Below are 20,198 nucleotides of genomic sequence, written 5' to 3'. Positions count from 1 at the left end.
AAAATATATTAATGTCCCAGTTTTCTCACATCCCCTCCATTCATCATTATATTTTCCTGTTATTTTAGCCAATTTGAGAAGTATGTAGTAGTACTTCAGAGTTGTCTTAATTTGCATTTCTCTGATCAGTAGTGATTTACAGCATTTTTTTCATGTGACTAGAAATGGTTTCAGTTTCTTCATCTGAAAATTGTCTGCTCATATTCTTTTATTTATCAATTGGAGAGTGGCTTATATTCGTACAAATTTGAGTCAATTCTTTGTGTTTCGGAATGAGGCCTTTGGCAGACCCCTTGGATATAAAAAATTTTTCCCAGTTTTTTGCATCCTTTCTAATCTTGTCTGCATTGGTTTGTACAAAACCTTTTTAACTTAATATAATCAAAATTATCTTGCTTACATTTCATAATATACTTGAATTCTTCTTTGTCCACAAATTCCTTTCTTCAAATGGCAAATCACTCTAGTATTTTTGCCAACAAGACCCCAAATAGGGTTCTAATGTGTTGGACATTCCTGAAATGACTCAACAAAAACAACCACCACCACATCAACAAACTGAAATACAGAAGGATGAGATGACATCCTAGGCTAACACAGATTGGTTGCAGAGTTGCTATTTGAACCCACGTCCTTTGGCTTAAAATGCAGTGCTCTTTCCTTTTAATCATGGATCCTATGCCAATAAAAAGAATATATTAAGGGCAGCTAGATGGCTCAGTGGGTAGAGCACCAGCCCTGAAGTCAGGCGGACCTGAGTTCAAATTTAGCCTTAGACACTTAACACTTCTTAGCTGTGTGACCTTGGGCAAGTCACTTAACTCCAATTGCCTCAGCCCCCCCAAAAAAGAATAAAGTAAGTGAATCCAAAAAAAAAAAAAATCCTTCCTTTTCCACAGATCTTATAGGTGGACTATCCTTTATTCTTCTAATTTGTTTATGATATCATCCTTCATGTGTGAATCATGAACCCATTTCAATCTTATCTTGATACAGGGTGTTAGGTATGGTCTACTGCCTGGTTTCTGCCATACTATTTTCCAATTTTCCTAGCAGTTTTTGTCAGTGATTTCTTATCCCAATATCTTGGGTCTTTGGGTTTGTCAAACACTAGATTACTGTAGTCATTGATTACTGTGTCTTGCGAACCTAATCTATTTCACTAAATTACTCTATTTGGCCAGTACCTAATGGTTTTGATGACTACTGCTTTATAATATAGATTTAGGTCTGGTACAGCTCTTATTTCTTAACTATTTTTGTCCCTATTCACTAGTTGGGTAGAAATTTTCAAGACTTTTGACCTTGAAGTTTTTCCTTCCAAGGTCCTTCTCAACCTTGAAACTCTTTCTGCTTATCATCTTAGTCTCTACAGCATAGTTGATGTTCATCTTTACCTTGTCCGTGCCTCTAATGAAATCCTTCTTTATGCCTTAATCACTTCCTGTCTAGACAATTGCAGTTCTTTGGCCTTTTGGAAAATAATTTTCTTAAATCCTCAAACTTTGGGGGCAATTCAGACATTTCTATTCAAATCAGGCTTTTTTTTTTCTTTCTCATAAGGAATATTAGCAGAATGCTTTCTGTTGAGGAGAGTGATTCTGTCCCTTTTAGAATTAATTATATTCACATATCATTCTGAATGTTCTATCTCTTCCCTAGTTGAGCACAGACTTATTTTTTATAGTGTTTATGATCTTGGACCTATCTTTTTATTGGCTATAATAGAAAGTTCCAATTACCTTTGCCCTTTTTCTATTGCCACTGGATCACAGGATCATGGGTTTTAGAGATAGAAGGGACCTTAGAAATCTTGTTATAGCCAATTCTGTCAATTTATGGATGAGGAAACTGGGATTCCAAGAGCTGAAATTACCAAGATTACATACCTATGCCTAAGGTTACATAGGTAATAAGTAGAACAATCACATTTTATATTCCCACCTCTGCCTCCAAAACCAATCTTACCATACCATGTCTTATTTATTTGTTTGTTTGTTTTATAACTCAAATTGCTGAGAAGTCCTCTAATACAATTTATTGCTGCTTTTTGGTCAAGTGTATCTTCAAGTATATATTAGAAAAATACATGACATAGCAGTTGTAGAAAATGACCCATCTGTTGTGCTTGTTAGAATGTTATGTAGGGAGTGATTTGGGGCACAGGAAAAACATTTTCCTGATCTGAACTTGTGTACTACTGTTACAGTTTTTGAGCAAGGCTTTTTAAACCTGCCTGTACCTGCTCTCACTTATATTGCACATGACCGCCAGATTAATCTTGCTGGTGTAGAGAACTCATTCTAATTCTCCAACTCAGAATTCTCTTGTATCTCCCTATTGCTGGTAGTGTCCAGTTAATATTTACTGAGTGCCTCCAATGGCCCTAGGACACAATAACAAAACAATGTCCCACCTTTCAAGGAAATTACATTCTTCCATGACAATACAACATATATTCACAATGTATGTGTATGTGCATTTTGCCCATGTGTGATTTTGAGGCGTGAGTATTAAGAGAATACTGACACAAATTGGGGAATCAGAAAGTGACATTTGACACAAGCTAAGAATTGTATAGAGACAGAGGGGAGAAGCACATGCCTTCTAGGAATGGGGACAGACTCTGCAAAGGCACAAAATTGGGAGATAGCATATTGTGCACATTAAGCATTAACGAAGCTGAAATTTGAACTGGTATTGTGAAGGGGGTGTATAAACCCCCTAGAAAGGTAGTATCAAGTGAGATTATACAAAATTTTGAAATCTAAGCTGAGTACGCTGCATTTTTTCCTGCAGGCAATAGGGAGTCACCAAAAGTACTTAAATAGAAGGGTGACATGGTGTTGGTGTTAGGAAGATTAACAGCTCTGTGGAGAAATAAGAGATGAAAGAGACTAGAATCATCTGTGAGTCCAATTAGGAGATTGTTGAAATTGTACAGGTAAAAGATAATTGCAGAAACCTGAATTAGAACAATTTTAGTATGAAAAAGTACTCATGGGAGACATTATGGGCATAGAATCTCCCTGACTTGGCACCTGAGGATATGGAGGGATCACAGAGACAAAGATTCATTCATTAATCAGGTATTTATGAAGTGTCTGCACTTGTGGAATGTCTTCCACCTTTAAGGAGCAAAGGAAAAACAACACAAGAGAAAATTCAATACAAAAAAGGGTACAAGGAAAGTTCTGCTTGGATTGAACTCCTCAAAGTAAGATGCCTCTCCTAGCACAAGCTGATCACCTGAAATTTCCTTATTGTATTCTTTAACTCAATCCTAGAAACTCAGCACCTTCCCAGCTCTCTTGGCTTCCTTCCTGCTAATTTCAGAGTTAGAGTATGTAATTCTCAACTTCTCCCAAAATTTTCCTTTATAAAGGGCAAGACCTGGACTTTCTGGCTAATTCTCCATTTTCTTTCTATCTCTAGCTTTGCTTGATTGAGCTTTGTGGAATAAGGTGCCTGCATATTGGATTCCATCTGTTATTTCCCTCTTTTTCCAGCTTCCTTTTGTTTGTTCTTTTCCCCTTATTAGATTATAAGCTTCTTGAGGATAGAGATTGTTTTTCTTCCTTTTTTTTTTAAATTTGTATCTCCAGCAATTGAATCTCAATTGTCTAATTGAGGGGAGAGCTCTCTAGTGAATGGTGAGGTCTCCTGTAAATATGCATTGAACCTGAAAAAGTTGGTTGGGGAGCTTTAAATGATAAACAGAAAAATTTCTATTTTATTGTAATGATAAGGGGGAGTGTATTCTCCCTATTGTTACCTGACAAGGAGAGTGATATAATGAAACTTAGGCTTTAGAAATACCAGTTTGGTAGCTGAGTAGTTGAGATATTGAAGAGAGAGCAGGGAAAGATTAATTAGGAGGCTATTTCAATAACTTATATTTGAAGAAATTAGGGCCTGAATGAACTAGTATGATAGATGTGTAAAAGGCAAGCAGGAGACATTAGATGACTCTTTAAGTTGGAGCCTGGGTAACTGAAAAAATAATGGTACCCTCAATAGACATAGGAAAGTTTGGAAGAAGGAGTAGTTTTAGATAAAAAAGATTGAATTCAGTTTCTAGGCATGTTGAGTTTAAGTTGCCCATAGGATATCTAGTTGTTATTACAAGACTGGAGCTGAGCACAGCAGTTAGGCTGAATATAAAAACCTAGAAGTTATTTACATAAAAATAATTAAAACTATAAGAAATCATAAATGATGACCAAGAAAGAAAAAAAAGAGGACACTAGACAGAATGTGGGGGACATCTACACTTAAGGGGATAGAACATAAATGTTGATCCACCAAAGGAAACTAAGCAATGTTCTGATCAGAGCAGTAAGTAGAATAATAATTGCTAATAATAATAGAACAACAATAGAACTGCATAACAATTATAGATAATATAGAATAATATAGTTATAGAATAATAGCTAACACTAATATAGAATCATTGTGCTAAATGATCTTCGCAAGAAATTTAGGAGGTAGATGCTGTTATTATCCCTGTTTTACACTTGAGAAAAATGAGGCCCAAGGTATATCTTTCTCTCTCTCCTTCTCCTCTTTTTCCCTCTTCCCCTCTTCCTTTCCCTTTCAGGGACTATATTTGAATTCAAGTATTCTTGACTCTAGGCCCAGCATTTCTCTCTCATATTACCTAACTCCCTCTCTACTAGAGTATAGAAAATTTACAGGGTGCTAATTGCATGTACTCCTTCAGCAGCACTTGTTTCTTAGCATCTATTTAGCCCTTTTCCCCCTTTTCCCCCTAAACTACCACCTGTACCTGCATTTCAGATCACTTCCTTCTAGGTTCTATTCTGCTCATTGACAGCCTCTTAGAGTATTCCCAGAAATTCTGTCATCAGGCCCTTTTGTCCTGGGATCAGAGATCTTCATTACTATACCAAAGTTGAATTGGTCTTTAAAAATAGATTTAAGTATACTTTTGTCATTATTTGCTATAGGCTGCATTTTGTGGCACTTGGCCTGAGCACCACAATTGCTAATGCTCAAGTTCCAGCCAAATCTTTCATTTGTTGAAGAAAAATATATTATTATATTATTCATTTTAAGCAGAAATTTTATTATTAATTTAATATTCTAAATCCAAGCATTTCTAATTGAGAGAAAGAAATATCCAAACTCACTAAAAATCTGCCCCATAATGCCCTTGGATAATGCTCTAATTAAAGCCCAAGAGCTGAAGCAATATTTATAGGAATCTTGATTGAAGAAAAGGCCATGATTTTTTTTTAAAGTTTGAGTTAGTATTCTATTCCATAGTAAGCTTGCTTATTAAGCTTAATCCATTTTTCCGGAGTTTTAATTTTTATTCTTGATCTTGTTACACACTTTTCTGAAGGGCAAAATCTATAAAGGATTTTAGGCTAGACAAATATTTCATTATATTTTCAATTGAATTGTAAAGCAGATGTTTTATATGCTCCCACATATTAAGTAAATGTTTATTAAGCTATTATGTGCTAGGTCCAAAACAAAAACAAAAACAAAAAAATCCCCAAGCCCAAAATAGTCTGTAAATTTAAGGATATTTCTATTGGAGAAAAAAACATGAACACAGAAAATGAAGTAGAAAATAAATAAAGTGTAATTTCTGATATGTTATTGATAATAGCAAGTGATAGAAATACTGAAGGAAGCTAGGGATCCCATGGAACAATGGTGAAGAAGAGGTGTCAATCCAGTCTTGAGGAGCAACCTATATAAAAAGTCAGGAAATGTAATGTCAGATACAGGGAATTACAGATTGACCAGTTTGGCTCAAATGTAGACTATGGGAGAGAAAGTAACACTTAAGTGTGAAAAGGTAGATTAGAAACAGATTGTGGAAAGCTTTAAAGCCAATAGATGAGTTCTATCCTAGAAGCAATATAGTCACTGAGTTTCTTGAGCAAGGAATAACATGATTCTATATGTGATATAGAAATATGATCAGTTTAAACATATTTGAATTGTTGTATAGGAAAAAATTAGACCAAAGGGGGGAAAAACATGAGAAAGAACAAATAAACAAAAGGATGGAAATGGGAGGGTATTTTTGTTTGTTTGTTTGTTTTTTGGCTGAGGCAATTGGGGTTAAGTGACTTGCCCAGGTCACACAGCTAGGAAGTGTTAAAGTATCTGAGGCCAGATTTGAACTTAGGTCCTCTGTACTTCAGGACTGGCACTCTTATCTATTACACCAACTAGCTACCATGAAAATGCCATGCTTTGATCCACATTTAGTCCATAGTTTTTCTTTGGATGTGATTGGCATTTTCCATACCAAGTCTATTGGAAGTGCTTTGAATTACTGCATTGCTGAAAAGAGCCAAACTTCACAGTTGATCATTAGATAACTTCTTTTTTTTTTTTTTTTTTAGTTTTCAACATTCATTTTTTTTTTATTATTATTATTATAGCATTTTATTGACAAAACATGTGGGTGGGTAATTTTTCTTTTTTTTTTTTTTTTTTTTTTTTTATTATATATATATATATATATATATATATATATATATTTTATAATATTATCCCTTGTATTCATTTTTCCAATTTACCCCCCCTCCCTTTATTCCCTCCCCCCCGACGACAGGCAATACCATACATTTTACATGTGTTACAATATAGTCTAGGTACAATACATGTGTGCGAATATCACTTTCTTGTTGCACAATAAACATTAGAATCCGAAGGTACATGCAACCTGGGCAGACAGATATTAGTGCTAACAATTTTCATTCCCCTCCCAGTGTTTCTTCTCTGGGTGCAGCTACCTCTGTCCATCATTGATCAACTGGAAGTGAGTTGGATCTTCTTTATGTTGAAGATTTCCACTTCCATCAGAATACATCCTCATACAGCATTGTTGTTGAAGTGTACAGTGATCTTCTGGTTCTGCTCATTTCACTCAGCATCAGTTGATTTAAGTCTCTCCAGGCCTCTCTGTATTCCTCCTGCTGGTCATTTCTTACCGAGCAATAATATTCCATAACCTTCATATACCACAATTTACCCAACCATTCTCCAACTGATGGACATCCATTCATCCTCCAGTTTCTAGCTACAACAAAAAGAGCCGCCACAAACATTTTGGCACATCATTAGATAACTTCTTGATAGTAAAATATCTTATGTATTTTTTGTTTCTGCTGATCACAACCTGTATTTAGGTGTTATAAGTCATTTGTTTCAGCTGTTTCTTTAATTTCTTGTGGTCCCTAGGCATTAGTACTGTTCTAGGTTTCTTTTTGTTATTGTTTTTGTCTTTTCGGGGTGGGAGGAATGGATGGGGAAAGTTGAATAGCTTGTCAAAATGAGCAGAATCATAGATCTGGAATAAGAAATACACATGTTCAAATCCTGCTTCAAAATTTAATTGTGTATTCCCAGCCAAGTCTCTTAAATTCACTATCCTCACTTGCAAAATGGAGAGAATAATAGAGAATAATGAGAACCATCTTACAGAGTTGTTGTAAAGATTAAATGCAGTCATCTACATAAAATGCTTTGCTATCTTTAAGGAGTTATATAACTATCAAGTAGTATTAAATGAAAGTTTCAGATTTAAAAAAAAGGGAAGAAGATCAGTTTAGCTGCTGTGTAAAAGTTGGTTTGTTGAGGGAAAAACCAATTAGGTAATTATTATAACAGCCAGGCAACAACCTGAACCAGGCTTTGAGTGTACAAAGAAAGAAAAAGAGATTAGAAAAAAGAGAATAGATTCATGATTCATGTTGTGTATGGAGACTTATAAGACTTAGCAAATGATTGAATATGTGAAATGAAGGAGATACTGAGATGTGAACCGGAGTGATTGGTATGATGATATTCTGGTATTCCTTCAGTATTAGAGTTTGAGATTAGGTATACAGAATAATTGGATAATAATAGCATTCCATTGTTTTAAAAAAAAAAAAGCAAGTTTAAAAAGGACCCTGATTAATGCAATCTGTTACAGGAGTTTTGGGGTTTGTTTTTCCCCCCAATGGGAAACAAGTGAGATGGGGTATGGAGGATGAGGTATTTTAGAAAAAAGAAAAGAAATAGAGTTATTGAAGCATCTTATTAAATGCAGAAGAGTAGGACAAACTAGTAGGATAGCTTTGAAAGATGCACATTAAATTTATTATGCATTTCAGAAGAAAGGCAACATGTAATAGAAACTTGTCATTTCCCTCTTTTATTTCTGGTATGTGGGTGTGTGCATGCTTGTGCACACATATGCTCATTTGGTGTTAACCTCATTTTTAAAAAGGTAGAAATTTGTGTTTTGAACACATTGAGTTAGAGATGTTTGCATGTCTTCCATCTAAAAATGTCCAGCAGGCAACTAGCTATCCTTAGTATTATTCTTTTTCCCAATCCCATTTTGTTTCTTGTCCTCTCAAACCAAATGCATTTATGTGACTTATAACTCATACCTAGAACAAATTCCTTTTTTCTTTTTCCCCTTTAAAAAAAGTATTATTATTTAAAGACCTATTGTGTATCAGACAATGTACTAATCTTCACAACAACCTTGGCAGGTAGGTTTTTTTTTTAGCAGAACCATTAAAAATTTTTTTTTAATAGTTTTTATTTACCAGATATATGCATGGGTAATTTTACAACATTGACAATTGCCAAACCTTTTGTTCTAATTTTTTCCCTCCTCCTCCCCCCCACCCTGATTGCAGGTTGACCAATACATGTTAAATATGTTAAAGTATAAATTTTTTTTTTGAGTTTTGGAAATAGTAATCATTTATTTTTATGACTATAATTGACTTTTTTTTTTTTTTTTTCATTTTTCCAAATTATCCCTTCCCTCCCTCTACTTCCTCCCCCCGATGGCAGGTAATCCCATACATTTTACATGTGTTACAATATAACCTAGATACAATATATGTGTGTAAATACCATTTTCTTGTTGCACATTAATTATTAGCTTCCGAAGGTATAAGTAACCTGGGTAGATAGACAGTAGTGCTAACAATTTACATTCGCTTCCCAGTGTTCCTTCTCTGGGTATAGTTATTTCTGTCCATCATTGATCAACTGGAAGTGAGTTGGATCTTCGTTAAAGTATAAATTAAATACGATATATGTATACATGTCCAAACAGTTGTTTTGCTGTATAAAAAGAATCTGACTTTGAAATAGTGTACAATTAGCCTGTGAAGGAAATCAAAAATGCAGGCAGACAAAATTAGAGGGATTAGGAATTCTATGTAGTAGAACCATTTTAAATTAAGGAAGCCTGAGGTAGGCTATGTTATGTGATTTGCCTAGAGTTACAGTCAGTAAAAGTCTGAGGCTAAATTTGAATTCAAGTCTTCCTGACTTTGGCCCAGCATTCTGTCTACTGGGTCCTCTAACTATCAAGGGGTCAGTCAGTAAACATTTATTAAATGCCTTTTACATGCTAATCACTGTGTTAAGAGCTAGCAATATAAAAAGAGGCATCCCCTTAAGATAGTACTTGCTAACAAAGGTTCTGACAAAGGTCTCATTTCCAAAATATATAGAGAACTGACCATAATTTATAAGAAACCGAACCATTCTCCAATTGATAAATGGTCAAAGGATATGAACAGACAATTCTCAGAGGAAGAAATTGAAACTATATCCACTCACATGAAAGAGTGTTCCAAATCACTACTGATCAGAGAAATGCAAATTAAGACCACTCTGAGATACCACTACACACCTGTCAGATTGGCTAAGATGACAGGAACAAATAATGATAAATGTTGGAGGGGATGTGGGGAAATTGGGACACTAATACATTGCTGGTGGTGTTGCGAAAGAATCCAGCCATTCTGGAGAGCAATCTGGAATTATGCCCAAAAAGTTATCAAACTGTGCATACCCTTTGACCCAGCAGCGCTACTACTGGGATTATATCCCAAAGAAATACTAAAGAGCGGAAAGAGACATATATGTGCCAAAATGTTTGTGGCAGCTCTTTTTGTTGTAGCTAGAAACTGGAAGATGAATGGATGTCCATCAGTTGGAGAATGGTTGGGTAAATTGTGGTATATGAAGGTTATGGAATATTATTGCTCTGTAAGAAATGACCAGCAGGAGGAATACAGAGAGGCCTGGAGAGACTTAAATCAACTGATGCTGAGTGAAATGAGCAAAACCAGAAGATCACTGTACACTTCAACAACAATACTGTATGAGGATGTATTCTGATGGAAGTGGAAATCTTCAACATAAAGAAGATCCAACTCACTTCCAGTTGATCAATGATGGACAGAGGTAGCTACACCCAGAGAAGGAACACTGGGAAGTGAATGTAAATTGTTAGCACTAATATCTGTCTGCCCAGGTTGCATGTACCTTCGGATTCTAATGTTTATTGTGCAACAAGAAAATGATATTCACACACATGTATTGTACCTAGACTATATTGTAACACATGTAAAATGTATGGGATTTCCTGTCATCGGGGGGAGGGAATAGAGGGAGGGGGGGTAATTTGGAAAAATGAATACAAGGGATAATATTATAAAAAAAAATATATATATATATATATAATAAAAATTTTTTTAAAAAAAAAAGATAGTACTTGCTTTTAAGTAGGGAGATAATAAGCAAAGAAATATGTACAGACAAGCTATCTACAGGATAAATAGGAAATAATTAACAAAGAGGAGGCAATAGAATTTAAGAGAGGTTTAGGAAGGTTTCCTTTAGAAGATGGAATTTTAAATGGGAAGCCAGTAGGAGGGGAACCAATAGATGGAAGTGAGAAAGGAGAGCATTGCCAGCCTGAGGAACAGCCAGAGAAAAATTTCTGGAGCTGAGAGTTGAAGTGTCTTGTTCTTGTAATATCCTGGAGGTTAGGATCACTGAATAGAAAAGTACAAGTGGGAGTAAGGTATTAGAGGACTAGAAGAGGCTAGGTCATGATGGGCTCTGAGTACCAAGCAGAGCATTTGGTATTTTATATTTGAGGCAATGAGGAGCCATTGGAATTTATTGAGGGGTGGGGTGGGCTTGGAGAGGGAGTAGAGTGATAATAGACCTTTGTTTTACGAAAATCACTTTAGTGACTGAATGGAAAATGGATTGGAGTGGGAAAAAACTTGAGACAGGTAGGCCCTTGAGCAGACTATGCATCCAGGTGTAGGATGATGGGGGTCTACGCTAGAGTGGTGATAATATCTGAGAAGCCTGAGGAACTGGTAGTATTCCCTTTGGTAACAGAGAAGATGGGAAGGGGGAGAGTTTAGGGAGAAAGATATGTTGTGTTTTGAACATGCTAACTTTAAGATGTCTACTGGGCATCCAGTTCAAAATGCTTAAAAGGTGGAAATGTAATTGAAGATCAGCACAGAGGATAGGTAGATTTGAGAATTCGTCAGAATAGAGAGGATAATTAAATCTATGGGAACTGATGAGATCACCAGGTAATTTAGAGAAAGAAGAGCAGAGAGCCTGGCACAGAGCCCTGTGGGACACCTACTGTGAAAGGCATGATTTGGATCCAGTAGGGAGGAGGAGAACCAGGGAGAGAATGGGGGGTAACCTGAAAATCTTGGAGAGAAGAGGGTGATCAGCAGTCAAAAAGGCTGCAGAGAAGGTGGAAAGTGAGGATTAAGAAAAGGCCATTGGGATCATTGGTAACTTTGGAGAGAGTGGTTTCAGTGGAATGATGAAGTTAAAAGCCATATTGTAAGGAGTTAAGAAAATGAAAGGAGGGAAAGTGGAGGCATTTATTATAAATGGACTTTTCAGGAAGTTTATCCACAAAGGGCAGAAGAGATACATGATAGTGGGAATGGATGGTCGACTGAGGGCTTTATGAGACTCAAAAAGATAAGAACGCGTTTGTAGGCTGTAGGAAAAAAAGCCCATTGTTGGGGGAGAGAGAGGAGAGGGAGGAGGAGGTTGAAAAGTGTTAGAATGCAGAAGCCAGGAGGAGGCAATTTGTTGGAGAGACAGAATAAGATGGAATCATTTATTAGATGATTTGCTTTAAGAAGCATTATAAGGCGACCTCTTCCAGTGAGATAAGGATTAAGAGAGTGGCGGAAGATGGAATATGAGTGATAGGAGATGAGACTGAGGCTTGACAAAGTATAATCACTGGAAATAATAAGGAAGTTTGGGACTTAGGAAGAGGACAGTATAGAGTTAAACTTGATCCATCAGAGGATCAAGATGGGGAAAAGATGAGAGAGTAGCTACGTGTGATGCAGACAAAAAGTTGACTTGTCAGTGAAGGCAGTGGGAGAGATTAAAAAACTAGAGGTTTATGGTCAGGTAAGGGGATTTCAGAATTCTTGAATATGGAGGTGGTATGTTGTAGGTGGTGGCAAGATTAAAGATAAGACCATTTTTATGTGAGACCTAGGCAGGGTGAAGGAGTAGGTCATGGGAATTGAGTAGGTAGTATTGAAGATATTTTAACCACTGACTGTTTACTCTTGTTTGAGGGAGAGTCGATATATAATTTGAAGTCCCTTAGTGTGAAAGTAGTTGGAGAAGAGAGAATTGTGAGTTAGGAGAAGGAGACTTACCTGAGCATCTTAAGACAACAGCTACCAAGATTTTAATTGAGTGATAGAGATGAATAGCTTGAATCTTAAAAGAGGAGAGGTTACTGAATGATGGAGGTAGGAAAAGAAACTAAAAGTGGTAGTAGAAATAAAAGAGAGTTTCAACTTCCCTGCCTTGACAAGTGAACTAAAGGGAATGAGTGAAGGTGTAATCAATACTGGAGAGAGTAAACCAAAAAGACTGTCATCAAGCAGAGAATCAAATTTCAGTAATAGCTAGTAGATAGGAGTGGGGGAGAAAGAAAGTTTGTTGCATATGGACTAGGCATTCTAAAAGGCATGGGAGGAGTGGATGACATTTGTTTGAACTTCAGGGTGGAAGTGGGGGGAGATAGGAATAAGGAATCAGTTGGTGGGAGATGGGAAATAGATATTGGATGATAACTTACAGGAATTCAACATCACTGGGACATGTCATATATCACTATGTGTGAAAATATTTATTATTATGAGTAGAAGGTTCTACTCTTTTCCCAGAGAATTCTGGATGGAGATCAGGCTGGAGAGAAGTGCAGCATGAGATGGGAGGCCCTGTTTCAATACTCCTCTTCCTCTGAAATGGCACAGCAGAAAAATTAAGTCCCACCCTTCCGCTCTGAAACTATCCTCTTTTTTAAAAAATACCTATAAATAGTATTTTTTCCTAATTACATGTAAAGGTAGTTTTCAACATTTGTTTTATGTAAGATTTTGAGTTCCAAATTTTTCTCCCTCCCTTCTCTCCTCAAAACAGCAAGCAATCTGATATAGGTTGTACATGTACAGTCATGTTAAATATAGTTCCATTTTAGTCATGTTGTGAAAGAAGAACCAAAACAAAAGGGAGAAATTATGAGGGGGAAAAAAAAAAGCAAAAAAGTGAAAATAGCATGCTTCTTCCATTTCCATTCAGACTTCATAGAGAAAAAACTATAAAATGTGGATAGCATGTTTTACCATGAGCCTTTTGTAATTGTCTTAGATCATTATAATATTGAGAAGAACTAATTCTGTAATAATTGATCTTTGCAGAGTGTTGCTGTTACTATTTATAATGTTCTCCTGATTCTGCTCACTTCACTCAGCATCAGTTCATGTAAAGGCTTTCATCTTTATCCTCAAGGGACAGATAGAGCAAGGAATGAAAAATCTGAGGTCAAAGGAAAGGTTGTAAGAGAAGGTTACTTTGGGACAAATGGAAATTGTCCTGCTGCAAAACTTTTTTTCATGGCACATAAAGAAAGAAAGGGAGTCATGTGTTCTCCTCTCTCTTCTTAACCTGAGACTAGACTAGTAGCTCTCTCTACTTATTGAAATCCTTTTCTTTTTCCAGGTTCTAATTGGATGCCAGCTTTTCCACCTCAGTCATAAATGATCTTTCTCTGTATTGTGTAGCACTTAATTTATTACTTATCCAACACTTGTCATTAGTGACTTTTGATTTAGTGGGGGAGACAGGGAGTTTGGATTAGCAGTTTGATTAATATAGGGAACTACCTCCACTGATGCAGATAGCAGCACATCTTTCATGTGTAGTCTTTGGCAGTTGTATAGAACTCTGGGAAGTTAAGTGATATGCTCATGATCACATAGTCAGTTTGTGTCAGAGGCAGGTTTTTGAACTCTGGCCATCTTCCTAGCCATCCTTTTATCCACTATGCCATTTTGTTTGTAGTATGATGTTTCATGTTGATTCTGTAGCTCCAAAGTAGACTGCTAACTCTGTGAAGGCAGAGCCTCTTATTTATCCTCCTATCTCCCCTACCACATAACATGGTGCTTTGATCACTAAGTGCTTCTTGAATTTCAAAATGTCCTCATGTTTGCATCTACCACATATCTTTTTAAAGTAAGCAGAATTCCTAAACAGTTTCATTTTACAGAAAAAGAAGTATTTTTTAAATCCTTAAACTAAATAAATGTATAAAGTAGCAGTCATGTAGATTAAAAACTCAGGCACTTTGCAACGATTTCAAAAATGAATTGAAGAGTGAATTACTATTTTATCCCTAGGGAGTGGCTCTATTTACTGTGCCATGAAATGCTGAATCCATATTATGGACTCTTCCAGTATTCTACAGATAATATTTACATGCTGCAAATCAATCCAGACTCTTCAATCAACCCTGTAAGTATTAATGAATATATGCTGATTACTTTAATTGGCAGAATTTTTGAGAGTTGACTCTTACTATCCAATTAAATTTTGAATTTAGTCAATAAATAACTTGCTCAAAGGTCATATTAAATAAAAGAGCATTGAAAATTTAAGTAAAGACTGCTTCAGGCTCAGAAACTTGGATCATTTTGTATTCCTGAGGTTCTTAGTAAATGGAATATGCAGGTGTTTTTTTTAATATAGAACAGTAAATAAAAGTGATTTATTCCATGTAACATTTTCTATAGTTATTTGAGATAATTCAGGCTAATGATTATTTTCATCAAAGATGTTATATTTTCTAAGTTCATATATGATAGACACTCTTTTTCCCAAAAAAAAAAAAAAAAAAAAAAAAAGATAATATATCTATATTCCTATACTTATTACCTATAAATACTAGTGATTTATGGATATGGTAAATGTGGAGCGGTACCTATCACTTTAAGTCAAGGTTTTATTTAAGTTTTACCTGAAGGATTCCCCTGACAGGACTCAAAAGTGATCATAATAAACTAGCTGAAGTATACAAAATCTAAACCAAAATTTGGTTTCTTTGTTAAAAGGAAAGTTTTGGGTCATTTAAGGTTATTGTTTCAACTATCTTCTTGGGTTTACTAAATTAGGTTTGGGATTTTTATTCCTTTGATTGATTTTCTCACTTCTCTCCCCCATAAAAACATCTGGAGAAAAGGGAAAAGAATAATTTGTGTTAAACATAATCTTATAATTAATAATATAATTGATATAATTTTAAAATATATGCTTTATTATTCTTCATGATTTCCTTATTTTTGCATATAAAAGAACAAATGAGGAATATCAAGTTATTTTTTTGATTATAGGCAGCCCTATCTTCTTCCCAGTTTGGAGACAACAAACCACAAGATGTCAGCATTTAGCTAGTCATTCTTCTTATCAATTCTTGCTCTTTGGTGTCCCCTGCAGGACCATTTGTCTTATTTTCACTTTGTTGGTCGGATAATGGGTCTGGCTGTGTTCCATGGACACTACATCAATGGAGGTTTCACAGTTCCTTTCTACAAGCAGCTGCTGGGGAAACCCATTCAGCTATCGGATTTGGAATCAGTTGACCCAGAGCTACACAAAAGCTTAGTTTGGATTTTGTAAGTACTGTGTATTTGCAGAGGTTTAGTCCAAGCTCTTTTCTTAATGAAAAAAGTAGCTATTCTCATTGATTTCTTTTATCTCTGAGATGGCACTTAAAGGAGAAATAGGAAGAAGTATGTGTGAAAGAGAATAAAAAGAAGAGGTGTTAATAAATTACAATTAATAAAAGAAAAAAAATTTAGCCTAAATACTTGACAGTTAAATATATCTGCTAATGTTTAATCCAATTTTTCTAGTTTATAGTCCGCTACTCCTTTTTGCTGATTTTACTGAGTTTAAATCACACTGATTAATGAACCCAAACCATAGATTTATAGTGACATAATACATATCCAGTTACCAGAGTGTTACAGTATAAAGACCAGTGGGCTCATAATCAGCAATTAAACATTTGAATCCTACCTCCAGCCCTTACCAATCAAGAGTCCATGAACTCTGCTGACTTAACTTCTTTGAGACCCAGTTTCCTCAATTATAAAATGTGAATAATAGTACTTGCACTACTTCATAGTATTGTTGTGAGGAAAGCACTTTGTAAATCCTAAAGCAATATGTAAATGTGAGCAGTTATTTTTAGACTTATGAAATTCTCAAAACAAAATAAATTTTCACTTTCTGAATTGCCCAGACACATGCTCCCCAGTATTTTAAATACTACCCATAAAATGTTTTAGAGCTATGTATTATGAAGAAAATATGTTTCATAGAATTGGAGAGTCCCTAGCTTCAGTGCTAGTGAATGCCTATTTGTATAACTGGGATGAGTAGCAAATAAATTGGACAACAATCTCTAACTCTGTATTAGAGCTTGTCTCATTTCATAGTTTTCTATTTGATAATATAAGGATAGTATAAGGAAATAGGAAGGAAAACATCTTATTGGAAGTATTTCATCTTTTCTGAAGTTTATGTTTAATTTAACATATTATCCTTGAAATGGTAAATAGAAAAATCAAATTCTAACTGTACAGTTAAAGACTTTTCAGTTTAGCCTGACAAATCTGGATGATTTGTTGCTTAATATATATATATATATATATATATATATATATATATATATATATATATATATATATATATATATATATATATATTTATTAATTTATTTGACTGGAGAGAAAATGTATTTATTTGCTTTTACAGTGTAGTTCCATTCCCACACTACCCTCTCAGCACTTAAGCACTTAGGTTGTACTATGCTAATTTTCACTTGGTGATAAGTGGTTTTGTAAATATTTTATCATTAGATTTTCAGAGCTAAAATGGGCATTAAAGATGATCTACCTAACCTTTTATCAATGACAATTGGAGCCCAACAAAATTATAACTTCCTCATTCGCACAGCTGGTTAATATTGGATCTGTGATTAAAATTCAGACCTTCTGATCCCCCATGTCTATTGTTCTTTCCATAATACCTACCTTATGAGACTCCATGAAAAATAAGTACCAACTTGTTTCCTATTATAATACTTCATAGTATTCTGCACACATGCTCATTGAGGAGGTTTTCTCCTTTTCCTCCTGATTCTGTCATTTATAATTAAGTTTGATAGTAGTAAAGACCCTAACTAACATGTACTTTTGGCTTTGACAGAGAGAATGACATCACTCCTGTGTTGGATCACACTTTCTGTGTAGAACATAATGCTTTTGGGCGGATTCTTCAGCATGAGCTCAAACCAAATGGTAGAAATGTTCCTGTTACAGAGGAGAACAAGAAAGAATATGTCCGGTAATACCCACAGGATCCTCAGTAGCAGCCAGTGATATATGTTGGGCACCTAATAGGTGCACAGAACTGTATGAATCCCTGTTTACAAAATTTAGATTAGGTTTGGTTCCTATCCTCAAGAAGCTTACAATATCATGGAACAAACCCAGACTCTAGCTGAGGTCTGACTGCCTCTCTTACTCCTATTTCCAAAGAATCATGTTTATCAGAAGAGACCTCAAGAGGTCCTGGGATCTGGCACCCTGTGGTTGCTGACTATGATAGCCATGCCTAGAAAGGCTCTAAAGTTAATGAACATACTAAGTCCCAGGGAAAGGGAAGAAGTGATGACCCTATGCTAAAGTGGGAAAAAGCTTTACTAGTGGCTGTTTAGTTGTTATGCACAGGCAAGGAGGATGGGGCAGATTTTGTCCTAGCAGTGTCTTACTGGAAGGCAGATTTTCCAGGAGTAACCTCACTCACCACAATCACACTACAGTTTCCAATGTGACTGGGAACCCCTTAGTCACAGACAGATTATTAGAGAATAATCCAAGACAAAGAACCACATGCTCTACTGGACCCTAATCTGTATTGCAGCCTGTTTTTCTGCCTCTTACTCAAGGTAAATCATTATATAAACACCTATCATTTTAGAGGGACTTAGGGAGATTTTTTTTTTTTTGAAGATCATTTTTCTTTTCATAAACTATAGACTGAATGTATATTTTTATTTTGATGCTAAGTTTTATTTTTACATAAATGAACTTGGAAGTATCAGAGCAAAGCATGACAATCATTAAAATCAGGTTAGTTTTCTGGTAGTCCAATTCTGTTTAAACAAGTGGAAGTGTGTAGGTGTGAGTTGGTGTACTTGAAATTTGAAAGTTTAGCTAGTTATTACCAAGATTTTTTGATAGATGGAGGGAGATTGGAAAGGCTTACAGTAGTGTATCTCCCTACAGTGTTCACTTTTATCAATTCAGACATCACATGTCAAGATTTCTTTAATGTCAATGGAGGGGGGGGAAATCATTCCTTCCTTTACTGTTTTGTACTCCTTCTATTTCAGGTTGTATGTAAATTGGAGGTTTATGAGAGGAATCGAAGCTCAGTTCCTAGCACTTCAAAAAGGATTTAATGAACTCATCCCTCAACACTTACTAAAACCTTTTGATCAGAAGGAGCTTGAGGTATGTACATTATCTTTAGTCAGAGTGATGAGCCAAATCTTGATATGAAGCAGCCCATTGAACTGGGTTGGCATTTCATTATCTTCTTTATGCTTTATTTTTGGTTTGGTTTTGTTTTCTAGTGAATGTATTTATTTTTAATATACATTGCTTTATGAATTATGTTGGGAGAGAAAAATCAGAGCAAATGGGGAAAACCATAAGAGATAGGAAAAAAAAAAAAGAGAAAAAAGAAGTGAATGTGGCATGTGTTGATTTGCAGTCTTCTTAGTTCTTTTTCTGTATGCAGATGGCATTTTCTGTCCAAAGTCTTTTGGGATTGCTTTGGATCACTGAACTCCTGAAAAGAACCAAATCTTTCGTAGTTGATCATCGCACATTCTTTCTGTTATTGTGTACAGTGTATTCTTGGTTCTGCTTGTTTCAATTGTTCACATGAACATCACTTCACGTAAATCTTTCCAGGCCTTTCTAATATCAGCTTGTTCATCATTTTTTATAGAACAATAATATTCCATTACTTTCATATAACACAATTTGTTCATCTACTTTCCAGTTGATGGGCATCCACTCAGTTTCCAGTTCCTTGTCACTACAAGAAGGGCTGCCACAAACATTTTTGCACATGTGGGTCCCTTTCCCTCCTTTATGATCTCTTTGGGCTATAAGCCCAGTAGAGTAATGCTGGATCAAAGGGTACGCACAGTGTAATAGCCCTCTGGGCATAGTTCCAAATTGCTTTCCAAAATGGTTGTATATTTCACTACTCCACCAATAGTGCATTAGTGTCCCAGTTTTCCCGCATCCCCTCCAACATTTATCATTATTTTTTCTTGTCATCTTAATCAATCTGAGAGATGGTACCTCAGAGTTATCTTCGTTTTAAATGAATCAAATAAGTATAACAACTATTCTCCTTTTGGGTTTTCCTTTTGAAATTGGTGATAGTGATGTCATATACCACTGCTACAGGAACCCAAAGGTGAGTATGGATGGTGACATCTATGCAGATGATAACAAGATAGCCATGAATGAAGGCAGTGAATTTAGGCCAATAATCTGTCCAAATAATTTAAAGTAATTCATTTGTTTTCATTATAAAGACCTCTAGCATTGAAAAATCTTAAGACCTTTTCTCTTTATAGGCTTACAATTACTTTCATAGTAAAAAAAAAAACATAACATTTTCTTCCTTACCAAATTCTTTCACTGCACTTTAAACCATACAGTGTGAAAATGGAGAAGTGGCTTTTACATCAGAAATATTTGGGTGGAGGCAGCCAGGTGGTGCAGTGGATAGAGCACCAGCCCAAAGTCAGGAGGACCTAAGTTCAAATGTGGCCTCAGAAACTAACATTTCCTAGCTGTGTGACCCTGGGCAAGTCACTTAACCCCAATTGCTTCAGAAAAAAAAAAAAAAGAAAGAAAGAAAGAAAAGACATATTTGGGTAGCATTAAAAAGTT

The 20,198-nt window shown here is 35.5% G+C and overlaps 1 protein-coding gene across 4 annotated transcripts in view; it reads left to right on the top strand.

Annotated features, from left to right (window-relative positions):
• The window catches only part of SMURF1 (SMAD specific E3 ubiquitin protein ligase 1), a 113,556-nt gene that overhangs the window by 82,335 nt on the left and 11,023 nt on the right, over positions 1-20,198 (top strand). For all 4 annotated transcript variants that reach the window (XM_074281245.1, XM_074281243.1, XM_074281244.1 and 1 more), the window contains 4 exons: positions 14,553-14,667; positions 15,646-15,824; positions 17,425-17,562; positions 18,614-18,734. In XM_074281245.1, coding sequence (XP_074137346.1) covers positions 14,553-14,667; positions 15,646-15,824; positions 17,425-17,562; positions 18,614-18,734 — 553 coding nt within the window. The remainder of the gene's footprint in view (positions 1-14,552; positions 14,668-15,645; positions 15,825-17,424; positions 17,563-18,613; positions 18,735-20,198) is intronic.

This window comes from Sminthopsis crassicaudata, chromosome 1 (genome assembly GCF_048593235.1).
Source record: "Sminthopsis crassicaudata isolate SCR6 chromosome 1, ASM4859323v1, whole genome shotgun sequence".
NCBI classification, from domain to species: Eukaryota; Metazoa; Chordata; class Mammalia; order Dasyuromorphia; family Dasyuridae; genus Sminthopsis; species Sminthopsis crassicaudata.
The sequence above is the reverse complement of the archived record's forward strand: the minus strand, read 5'-3'. Positions and strand labels throughout refer to the sequence as shown.